General features: G+C 36.2%; 1 protein-coding gene across 1 annotated transcript in view; it reads right to left on the bottom strand.

Moving 5' to 3' along the window:
• The window catches only part of USH2A (usherin), a 391,921-nt gene that overhangs the window by 287,941 nt on the left and 91,202 nt on the right, over positions 1-12,778 (bottom strand). The window contains exons 16-19 of the mRNA XM_087774988.1: positions 12,025-12,519; positions 10,069-10,341; positions 8,419-8,576; positions 6,996-7,140 (exon numbers count right to left, since the gene is read on the bottom strand). Of these exons, the coding sequence (XP_087631114.1) occupies positions 6,996-7,140; positions 8,419-8,576; positions 10,069-10,341; positions 12,025-12,519 (1,071 nt within the window). The remainder of the gene's footprint in view (positions 1-6,995; positions 7,141-8,418; positions 8,577-10,068; positions 10,342-12,024; positions 12,520-12,778) is intronic.

Below are 12,778 nucleotides of genomic sequence, written 5' to 3'. Positions count from 1 at the left end.
TTAACAGGCTTACATATGTTTGAATAACTACTGCTCAGCATACTGTAGGTAGATATTTGTGTACCCTTCCACAGAAGCCTTCAATTAGCCACTCTGAATAGTTCAGGAAGGTAAGAGTAACAAAAAGTATACAGGTTTTAATTATTGTTCAGTTGAATTCAAAAGGCATACATAAAAATTAAAATGGAATGTTTGGCAAATTTGAAGACAAAAACTTAAAGAAAACCTTGGGGTATTTTTCACCTTGGAGTTTACCTTGCAGGTAAAATTACACCCCTCACTATTAGTCATCCATTTCATTTTTGCTGCAAGTTATTAGTTCAGAGGACCCTGAGATCGCCATAGCGTTTCTGGTATGATCATTTCTTCCTCTGCGCTTCACAATAGTATCAGTCATTTCAACAACGTATGAGTAAAGAAATAATACTTGTATCTTCTGACAGTATTTTGAGATATATATATATTTATTTTTTTTTTTTTTTAGAAGATTCTTTAGAGTCCATTTTGGACTCTTCCCCCAAAAAGAACAAAACCCACCCTTAACGGACATCAAAAGAAAATTTAGTAACATGGATATGTTACAATCATATTTCTTTAAAAATAGATGTAATACACAGTATTTTTTAAAAATCATGAAAAATATATTGCTTCCACCATATGGGACAACCAACGACTCACCAACCGATTTAAGATGCAGCATATTGAGCTGACCATATGTTACAGTGCTGTTGAATGGCTGAGTGATTCATGCCCGTCACATTCTAGTATATCAATTAAAGCTCCTTGAAGTCTGCATGATTTGTGTCTCTGTTATTAAACCCTGCTAATTCATCCCACTTACACATCTGTTATAAATCTCTAGGAGTGCTGCATGATTCATGGCAATCTGTGAGCATGGTACAGCAAATTCTTCTCCTTGTAATTAACAGTAAATTGTTTTACTGCCATGCAATGAATTTTTCAGTTATATTGCAAATGAACTCCTAAATGCACGGTTCTTTCCTAAGAACTGACTTATATCATTAGGCAATTAAAAAGTATTGCTTTGAACCAAAAGCTTTTAATCAAGAGGAATGCAACTTAAACATAGCTTAAAAACGTTGCAAATTTGACACAGAAGGAAAGGAACAAGCTGAGCTATTTTCTGAAGTATAATATGTGATTCGTAGGGGAGAAGAAACAAATAACTTTTGAATCCCTAGACATTTCCTGAAACTCAAAGAGCAGTTTAACTACAGCTTGAACAATTGGCAAGACAAGTTTGAGCAGATACTATTTATCTATCTCAGAAGTTACTTAAGTCATCTGTCATTATGAAATTTCTCAGATTACTTTACACTTTTCTAATTGTAAAACAGTATCTTTATTCTTGAAATAAATAATTGGATAATTAGCCAAGCTGAATCATCAGAGAATTCCAATGCTGCTCAAGTGTTCTTGTCAAAGGTGAAGCAAATTCATTTCAGCTTTGCCTCTGTAGCTTTCTGAAGAGGCTTTGATTTTTTTTCCTGCTACATTCTTGGCAGCAGCCTCAAATTCATGAGTCCATACATCAAGTCGGTAGTTTAACAACAAATGAAATTAAATTCAAAGAAGGGAAACTAATTGAAGGACAGCAACAAAAGTGTTTGGTAATGTGCTTTTTAATATGGCATGCCACATTTGCATGATAATTTTTCCTTTTTAGCATGGAGCAGAAAGTGACTAGCTTAATGAGGGATTATTCAAGACAGGAATGAACAAAATGCATTCATAACTAAGAACAAAGATTGTATTATGAAACGGAAACAGGCAACTGCCGAGAAGTAACTGGATGATTGGTTTATGCATTATGAATAAAAAGGTAGAAAAATATTTATATTAGTATTCACTAATGACTATATATACAAGATTGTTGTAATTAAAATTATAAATTAACATATTAAGAGTGCTTGTTTAATCACTTTGGGTCCTATTCACAATGAAGAGACTTATGTACATGCATGCAAAACAATCTGTGTTTTCAGACCAGCAGCAAATGGCCCTTGCATTTCTCTTCTGTAACAAAGGAGAATATACATTACTTATTACCTGTTTAATGGGTATTTGTGATTTTAAAATTGAGGCATAGCATTTGGTAGAAAAGCAGTCTATGACAGGCATAAACAAATGCTGTATTGCCATGACAAATGGGTTGAGGCTTTTGAAAAGGGCTTGCACCGGACCTTATTCATGAATGGAAAAAATGGACAAATTACTCAGATTAAAAGGGTAATCAAAAAGAAAATGACATCAAGGAGTGTAAGACAGCCCAGAAAGCCCATCAGCATCATTACCCCAGCAAACCCAGAGGCAACTCCAAAGCCACCAATACAACTGTTTGAGAAGTCTGCCAAGAAGCCAGATGCAGCTGGTGCTGGAAGAATATCTTCTACAAATTAGCTTCTGAACCCTGTAATTGCCATCAAAAGCAAAGGATCAGGAATACAATGTGCTGGGGTAAATGGCAGCAATCACAAAGCCATACTTTGGTGTCTCTTAAAAAATGCTTTTTAAATGAAGTTTAAGAAAAAAAAATTAAGAAGGGCAAAGGAAAGACGAACTTAATTACAAGAAATAAGCTCAGTCACACAGTAGTTAATGAAACATAGCTGTATAGATTGTCTAAGGCACCCTTTGACTATCTGATTTGAGGGGGGTAGGACAAGCAATTGTACTAGTCCAAGCACTCACATGGCTAATTCCATCCTGTTGAAATGCCAGAAATTGCTGGGAAAAAAAAAAAAAAAAAAAAAGATGCTTCTCTGCCTGACTGAAAAATGTGGAAAACGTGCATGTTTTGTCTTGGTAGACACGCTGCAAAGAATAATGGAAGTAATTAATAACTTTATGCAAACACGTTGTCAAAAAATCACTTTTAAGGGAACAGGTCTTTCGCTGGTACCAGCTAATACAGTTCTGTAGATTCCAAGGTACCAGCTCAGAATCCTACACAAGACAAAACCACAGAGCACAAAAGCACTTCTGAAAAATAAAAAATACCCTGAGACCTGGTAACAATAACAGGCTGAATGCCATTCTCAAAAATAAACAGGAATTTAAAATCAGCAGAACCTGGAGAAAGGAATAAAGTAAAATATGGCTCTAGGTGTTGAGATGAAAAATGTATAATTACTGTCCAGTATTGCTTTCAGTTACATACATGCAATTCCACTTGACGATCTTGGGGTAGCAAAGACAAAAATGAAGCTCAAATTGGATTTCAAAGTTTCAAACAAAGTATTAAAAATGAACTTTTGTCATCCATCAGCCAAGGCTTTCAATAGCATGTGCACAATATTGCAGTGCATAAAGAGTATTTAAAATACCACATGGATTGTGGAATGCACATCCTTAGTCTGTCGTTTAAAATACTGACTGAAAAAGCATGAAACACTTTTTAATTATTTGAGTCTTTAAAAGCCAACTATCTGTGTATTTCTATCTGAACATACCAAATTGAGGTTATATTTCTCTCCAGTCACCTTCTCTTTGAGTAACAGATATGGGTTAATTCTCTTCTTCCATTACCTTGACATGCTTGTTTTGATCTTTCATCCCAATACTGCATTACCCTGTAACATTGATCTTCCAACACTTTTTACCGTTCTCAGAGCTGGTCACACATCAGGCATACCTGTGCAAGATCTTTTATTTATTCTTCTTCCGGGTTTCATATGCATTTGTGACAGCCTCCAATCAGCTTTTTTATAAAATAACTCAATTCTTATTAACTCTATTGTGTTTGCTTCCCCACTCTCTCTCCTCACATTCTTCTGGCTTAATTGTCTTCTTTTATTACCATTTACAAATATTGTGGGTGTATATATTGATGAGGAGGAGATTTTTGCCAGTCTGACAGACGCAAGGACATATGGCTGATTTTAGTTTTCTTTCACTCTCCTCCTGCAAAGCTACTCATGAGATATCCCTGGTACGGATGCCTATACCGAACCAGGTTAGAAGGGATCTACTTGTTATGTTTGCTTCTGGATTACTTTAACCAATTTTAAGTTATACCCCAAAAGACTTCTTACTGAAAGATCAGCAGACTGTTTCTGAGACTTCTGCTCCCTTTGGTCGTACCCCTAAATTCTGCCTCTGTCTGCAGAAGTCTCTTTTCTTTGTCTTTTAAATCCTCTCTCAAAACCTCTTACTTTTTTTCCTCAGCATTTTTGTTTCTAATGATTTCACTCCCTTGTTTCTGCCCTTGTTTTTATTTGCTGTGTTATGCCATATAAAAAAAAAAAAAAACATGTTACCAGAGAAAAAGAAGGATAGATTTTGAAGAGTATCTTTTTTTTTTGTAGCTAGTCTTCAAATTGACCTAATGGATATGAACAAAGCTTAAAAATTATTTGAGAGTTCTAGCGGCAAATTCTAGAAGACATTGGCAATTCCAAAAGCAAGCCCCTTGCTAATATACATCACGCCAAAATCACAGTCATCAAGGTACCCATTGATTTAAATGCTCCATGTGATAAATCAGTGTACTCCACACATGGACGGAGTAGAGATGGTTTTCCATTATCTTCCTCAGGATCAGAGGAGAAGAATTAGTCTAATTTAGTATAACCTCTAGCCCAACTTGGAACTCAATTCAAAGCTCCTGGATTGTATTACGATGCAAGGGGACCATCATGCTGGAGCACATTTCAGTCGAGACTTCCTCCAAAAAGCTCCCTTTGCCAGTGCATGGAGGGGGGACTGGCATCCAGCCAGGGAGGCTGTCTCTGTGCCAGGGAGACATTCCTTCACGAAACAGAGCTCCTCAACAGTCCTAGAAAGGCAATTTTAATTTCATTTTGCATCATTCAGTGACACAAAAGGATATTAATGGACTAAGACTTGATCATCTATTTTTACATACGACGGGGACCAATTTCTCCTAACTTTGTTCCAATTTTGAACTCTCTTTGATCTAAGAGTCATCACATAAGTATTTCCAGAAATGGAAGATGTGAACGGCAGAAGATAAAATTGCGTGCAAAATTTAAGTGTTTTACTCTTTAGTTAAAAAATTTAAGACATTGCATTTACATGCTTTAAAAACATAAAAGGAACCTGATACAGAAATGATTTGTTGCTTTCAAGGCTTACAACAGCAAGCAGGAAAAGGCTACACTCCAAAACAGCTAATAAATGGGGATGTGTCTGTTATTCTATTTTCTATTCTCCTGTCTTCTCTAACGTGATAGGTCTCTAAGTATTAACACAACCAGGGAGGAGATGGTCATAAACAAGCTGTCAAGCATAACTAAACTGTTGTTTCTGAATCTTTTAATAAATGGACAAATGCAAAGTTGGATCATTTGTAGTAATAAGGTGTGCCATTTAGGCTATATTTGTTTCCATGGTTATCAGCACAGACTGGAATGCTGTTCCTTGTGTGGCTGTGTGGTATGGGATAAAGTCATACTCATACAAGTAGGAGTCTCTGTAGATGGCCAGCTTGAAACTTTAAGCAGTGGCAGGATGAAGAAACAAACTAGATTTTGAAATCAGCAATTCAGCAGGAGAGAAGACCGACAGAACAATCTTTGCCCACTGAAACACAAAGACAACATGGTGAATCAAGAAACGAATCATCTATCTTCCACTTGAGAACAAATGGAAAGGCAATTAACTAGACAGACAGATGAAGAACAGAGGACAGACTAGAGGTAATGTCCCAACAACTTAAATTCAACTTCAGTTCATGTATATAAAGCTCCCTATTTACTGGCTCCGGGCAACTCCTTATTCCCTGTCTGGAAGCTCCTATATCTCTTCGTTGATTACACAGAGGAGCTTTGACAGAACTCAGGCAACTCAAATACAGCCCAGGGAGCCTAGGAAAACATTCTGCACAGTAGAAATTTTCAAGTTTTTTCCTACAGGAGACCAAATTACATAATTTCAAAGATGATCATCATAACATCCATATGACAACTGCACTAATTGCTTAACTGAAAATGTTAATATTGTGAAGGTAATTAATTTGTTTTTAAATGCCTATGCAAAAGTAAACCACAATGTTAAGCAGTCAGCTCTCTGCAGGTGGCCACCACTATATCACATAGCATGGATTTTGAGCTTGTATTTATAGTATAAAAGAGCTGTACTAACTACCTCGTTCCATGAATAAAGGGACTTGTGAAGCTGATTTTTCCTAACAATTTCTCTCTCAAAACCCTCTTGATCCTCTGATGTCCAAGAAGTGAGTTCATGCCAGTCTTCTTCAAAGTAAATACAGGCTTTCTCCATCTCTGTTCTGTACTGATGTTTATTTTCTCCTAAATTCATAGGAAGGTAGTACCTTTGAAGTCCCTGACATATGTGGTTGAAATTAACTCAAAGACTGAAAATTTATTAAGGTGCACAAGCACATATATGCAGATTCTTAAGCGTTGTTTCCGTAGAAAACTGAGTATACACATCTACAAAGCAAAATCTCAGGGGCTAAATAAACATTTTAAAAAGAGCAGACACAAAGCACACATGTTACTTCCAATTTAGACACACAAATACACTATGTACATGTGTTAGAGTTTAATAGAAAAACCATGCAACTCCTCCTTCATGGGTTAAGCAAGGCATTGCACAGCATGTGCATTTTACATGCCCTATCATGCAAATATGACACACAGCCCCAACAACAAGTTAACAATTTCTCAGCATCATAAATGAATGAACGGATTCAGCTACATTCATGTACAGTTACCGTTTAAATAAACAGGAACAAAAATATACATATCCATAACTTGCAATTGAGAGAGCAGTACACAAATCCTATTGCCATAATAGTGTACCTTAAACCTTCATTGAAAACATTTTGGTTTTAATCTGTCAAGATAAACAAATAATAATTAAGCAAGTCACTTTGTATTAATACAACACCTACCCCTGTCACTGTGCATCAAACTACGATCATCTTAATGGTATTAATTTGTAAACTGTGCGCCAGCTTTGCACTTTGATACAGATTGTTTCCTTACCAGCTGCCAAGGTTTGCCCCTTGCCTGGCTCACTGGTTACACAACCAATTTGATTGCAGAGAGTAACAGTAAAGTTGTACGTCCTGTAAGGTTTTAATCCCGTCGCTACATAGGATAGCTCATGAGCCTCAGCTATATGCAAAACCTGCAAAGCAGATTGGAAGACAACAGTTGGTTAATAATATTTTCATTCCTATTAATTGATGACATGTTCACTAATAAGAAACTTGTCTCTGAATTTGCAGATTCCTTTATTTAGATGTGGAAAAGCCTGCAAGACCAACTGATGGAGAGGATTATTTTGGAGCATTTGAACAAGCTAGAATTTAGATTATAATACTTCACATCACACTGTTTTATGAGGTAATAAGCCAGTTCCTGAGTGGATAAATGAGGAAACAAAGTTATTGCCTCATAAAACTGTGTGGTGGTGCAGTTATTACTACAAACAGTGCAGCTACAATCCAGATGACGAAGATGGCACTATTCAGTGGTGAAACCTGACCACCATTGAATGAGTGACATGATTACCAGGCATTAAGAGGGAAAGGAATAACTAATACCTACATGTATTTGAATCCGCTTTACTTTAGCATTACTTTAAGCTATCAGCGAGAGTGGAACTGAATAAACCGTTTAAATATTTTAGATAACTTCTTTATCAGATGTTTACTTAGATGAAAAATCTTGCAAGCCTGTGACAAGAAGCAATTTACATTTATGTATTGTTACAACAGCCCCAGGAGCAATAGTATCCCCACTTCATAGACAAGTAAACTGAGGCCAATCTGTGGTACCACTGAAAGACAAAATCAGCTCCGAAACAAGAAATACAATGTCAGAGCATCAGATCCACTCCCACATTCTGATCACCTATCGTGTTTCTTTGCTCATTCCTAAGCTTTTAGATTACTACCATGGTGTTTATTTGCCAAACCCAGTCACTCAAAAATTACAACAGTATTTTAAAATCACATATTTAGACTTTATAAAGTTGGTTTTCTGCTATTTCAGGTTTCCCCACTTCAAAGATTTTGTCTGGAAGCCAGACAGGTACCTTCTTAATGAAAATGCAGTTTCCTACAAAATAACATGGCTTTAAGCATATCAGGAAATATAGCAACAATACAGAATCAGAACGTGCAAAGATCAAGACAATTTAAATATTGTTCCTCAATCCCATCCCTCCTAATTTTGAATCCCACCCACTACTGAAAACAAGTCAGCTCAGGAATACAACTTAAAACCTGAAAGTAATGTATAACATTACAGAGCACTCAACATAACCTGATAGGTGAAAAAGTTAGATCAGAGGATATACAGCAAATCAGGGAACCAATTCATCGCAACGTCAAGGAGGACATCAGACTATCAATTTTATTATTACCAGTTAGGAAAAACTTAATGTAACTAACAATAATACCTGGGAAAATGGTGGCAAGAACCTTTGTTCTGTCATCAAACTGATGCTGTATCCCATCACTTCTCCTCTTGTTAAATTATCTTCAGGTTTTTCCCATGACACATTGAGGGAATATGGTGAAAGAGGGAATACTGATGGAGATGGCATGAACACTGGGGCTAAAATCAAATTAATACAATAACATTCATAAGTAAGCAATGTGCGTAATGCAAGCTTTCTCACTGTATTTGTAAAACACCATTTCAGACAGTCTTTTCTTTTTCTTTTTTTTTTTTTTTAACCTTATTTTCAAGTCTAACTGGAATTTTCAGATTATTTTGATAGCACATAAGAAGTAGCTCACCCATCATTCTCCTGTTTTCTACTCTGGCCCTGAAAGCAGAATAAAACTCTGCCTATGTCTTCAAAGAAATACTAATCAGCACTAAAGTCCTAACCCCTGTAGCAGGTAGGAAAGTACATACAAATGAAAAAGTCTTGAAGAAAAGCTTCATGCGACCTGGGAAAAAACTGATAAAAGCAAAAAGTGTTCAATACTTCAGCATCTTAAAAGCAATTTTGTTTGCTAGGCCAGTTTGAAATTAACATGTCTCTCACTTCTTACAAAACAGTTCCCCTGCCTTCCATAGTAAATCTGTAAAAGGATTGTTTGCATTGCAGTTAAATCCCCACCTGATTACTCTGTAATAATAGGATACCAACTCGCAGCACTTCTGCTACGTACAAACAACCACACTAATGGACCTCTTCCCAAATATAATTTAACACTTTTATAACGTATAGTATTTAAGAACAGATAAGCACAAAGACTCATTTTGAAAGGGGAATTAGTCTAGCCTGCTGTTTTGCAGGAGCAAATGACTGAGGATATGATTTTCAAGCTAACAGCAAACAAAAGCATCAGTGATGTAACGGAGATGTTTAATGCCAAAACATAGGCTCTATCAGCCTAAAAACCTTAAATTTCTAATGAAAGCATTGAAATAAATAGCTGTTATTTCAAATAATATGCCAAGTGGCAAGCCCTTTTGAAAATCTGAAGAGAAGGATCATAATAAGAGCTGTTGTGAATGGGTTAAACTTCTGGAAAAAATGGTCCCTATTATGACACTTGGCATCCATAAAAGCATATGAAGTTTTAAGCACTGTACACCAGAAAAGGTAACCCTCTCAAGTTCTTAAAAAAAAATTGCATTCTAAACAATCAAAGCCTCTGTTCAGGAAAACTCATTTGAATATATGTACCTTCTTGGACAGCATTCCTGATTCACACCAACTGTTAATACATTTGTGACAAAACCAATCTTTTTTCATATTTTCTCTCGTTAAAGAACATATAAATAACAACTGGGAAAATAGTGGAGAATGCAAACATTGCTTGGTAGATTTTGCAGTCTTGTAGTTTTGAAATTTTGGCTTAATTGACAGGGATTATTTTCTTCAACAATATGATTTTATGGTGAAGAAAACGTTTTTGCTTAACATGCTAAGTTCTGAGATAATCTGACCTATCTTTAATTAGTTAAAAAATGAGAATTTGTCCTGATTTGAATCATCTCTAGACACATTTTATTGAAAAAAAAATTAAGAATGCATTCTAATTTAGGTTTTCCTTTCATTTTTATCACAAAAATTCAAACCACTACTTACCAGCCTCTCCTGTTCGTCCTGATATCCAGTCGGAAGATATGCTACCTGCCATGTTTAATGCTAGCACATAAAATTCATACTCTGTGAATGGCTCCAGATCAGTGACTGTGGTACTGGTCTGCGGTGGAGCCAGGGCATTTTCATTAGGAGACTCCATAACTGGTTGAGGACTGAGCCATCCACTGCTTTGGAAAATACGAATTTCAGGAGGAAGAAAGTTCCCAGCTGGTTTTAATTTTTTTCTCATGTAAAGTTCATATCTTATAATTACGCCTAGAGAAAAAAACGAGCCAGAAAAATTAGTGCATTTAAATGATTTCTAGAGTTCTACTAAAATACCAACATCAGTATATTTCATGAGCTAACAATCAATCAATCAACATCACAGAAAATATAGCATAAGAAGTTTTCCTCATTTCTGCTGTTTTCATCCAAATGCTCACTTTGGCATTTCTTGCATCACATTGTTTATTTTCCCCTCCATGCAACTGTGGGATTTGAAAACAAATGGCTGGATTACAGTATGAGTTCTTCCATTCTCACTGGAAGACGATATCCTAAAGTTCTGATCAAATGTTACTGGAAATTACTTCAGGCCTCTGATTTTCAAAAGGATATTTACATTTTTTTTTTTTTAAACACAACAATGTAGGGAATTTTTGAGTGACAGTTTAATGCTAACCTTTTAGAACATGTGTCAGTTTTTCATCAACATAAACCTATTACGTACACAGGAAGGTCTCACCACTTTGGGAAAAAAAAAACTTCAGTATTGTGGTATGAAGTGATACATGATCTAGGTTGGATCATGGAAGCAATTTAACTATAGGAAGAGAGCATAAAAAAGCTGACTAGAGATTTCCCAAATAGAAAAGATGAGAGACATAGCAAAGCCAGGAGATAGTTAATTACCATATAATGTATATATTTGGGGCTGTACTCATGCAGAGAACTGGAGAGGTGGCTTGGGAGAAAAAGCTTCTCTCTTTGCCTTTGGAAAGACCAGGAAATCTGACCAGACATCAAAAGAAATATGAGCTTTGCTTAAATCTGCCTATGCTGGCAATTACATGCATGCAATGGCTATGAAGTAAACTATGAAGAGTATATACTACAGGTTGAGGGACAAGTACTAACAACAAGTATCAGGAACTGCCCCTCTAAATACATGCAGGCATTCTTGTGTGGGCATTCTTCCTGCCTAATCTGGTAATAGCTAGCAAATAAGATGTTCGAAGAAAAAACTGAGCTCCCCATACAGAGATGCCCTTCATGTGAACAGATCAAAATGCTTGTTTTCTCATGCACAAATATTTGTGCATGTAAGTACAAGCTCACAAAGCTCCATTGCATGTATACTAAAAGATAAAGTGTTTACAAGTAAAATCTGTGGCATCACAGAAGTATCCTACAACAGCTGCCTTCTCAGTTTCAGAACCCTAAAATATTATTACGCAAGTTAGACCAGCAACTCTTGGCAATCGCCTAATCCCTAACAAAGTTATACTGGTAATAGAATTAGTTACTACTCATGACGGATGGTTCTAAAACCAGACTTCTCTGTTAATTCTTAGATCTTTTTTTTTCCCATAACTGTTATCTGCTTATTTATTCTCTGTAAGGCAATATCACCACATCTGTCTGAACTAGGTGATCTGGCAAATTAGGAAAAAATTAATTTTACTGTAAATGTTTAATTATAAATGTGATTTTTGCTGCAGCAGATGCCACTAAGGGCTAAATTCTGGACCCAACACATTCAGTTGGAGTTCAGGACTCCAAAACAATAAAACAGGCTCTGAGGATATGTTTAGTGGCAGACAGACAAATTAAGACAATGTTTTACTTCATTCTCAATTTATGTCACATGGATAAGGATATTCTAACCAGATTTGAGAAAAAGCTGCTTTTTCTTTGCAAAATCTTTGACTTACAAAAGTAAATACAATGTCCTACCATTTGGTTTCTCAGGTGGTGACCATTCCACAGCCAGTTCTGTAGAGCTGATAGTTTCGATCATTGGTGGGCGCAGCCCTTCTGGAGGAGCTTGTGCAGTAATTACTGTTACTGGCTGGCTCTTTAAGCAGCCTCCACTGGTACAAGCTTGCACAGAAAAAATATACTTTGTAAATGGAATGAGATTCCAAATAATTGCTGAATTTTTTGAGCCTTCATACTGGCCACAAGGCTGAAGATCAACCAAGCTATTACACGTCAAAATGTATTTCTCTATGGGCCCAGAGTCATTAGAGAGGCTTGTCCAGTAAAGTAAAACTGAGTGGTGACTAACAGGAAAGACAGGATTTAAATGTAAGCTTCCTGTAGGTGTCCCAGATTTTGTCCTGTATGTCACTGAGGCACTGCTTGTAAAACCATGAACGTTGCTGGCTTGGACGTAATAGGAATAGAAGGTATATGGAGATAACATGGTATCGGTGAAGGTCTGAACACCTAAAACAAACAGGTGAGAAGAAAATCGTATCAGTCTAACACATTAAAAATAATCTTAATTTGCATATTTAAAGTCTTTCCAGCCCTAATCCGAGACATAAGATATTTACACCCGTTTGCATGCTCTTCTTGAGATCATTATCAACATTTTACCTTCTCAACTTTTTTTTTAACAGAGAAAAACTCCCTCCCCTTTTCCCTTTATTATCTCCCACTGCATGTTGGTATCACTAGAGAAATAATTTTTCCACTTAATTTC

The sequence above is a fragment of the Nipponia nippon genome, unplaced genomic scaffold (genome assembly GCF_047370975.1).
Source record: "Nipponia nippon isolate SJK-2023a ecotype South Korea unplaced genomic scaffold, ASM4737097v1 scaffold_4, whole genome shotgun sequence".
NCBI classification, from domain to species: Eukaryota; Metazoa; Chordata; class Aves; order Pelecaniformes; family Threskiornithidae; genus Nipponia; species Nipponia nippon.
This window is presented reverse-complemented; position numbering and strand designations above follow the sequence as displayed.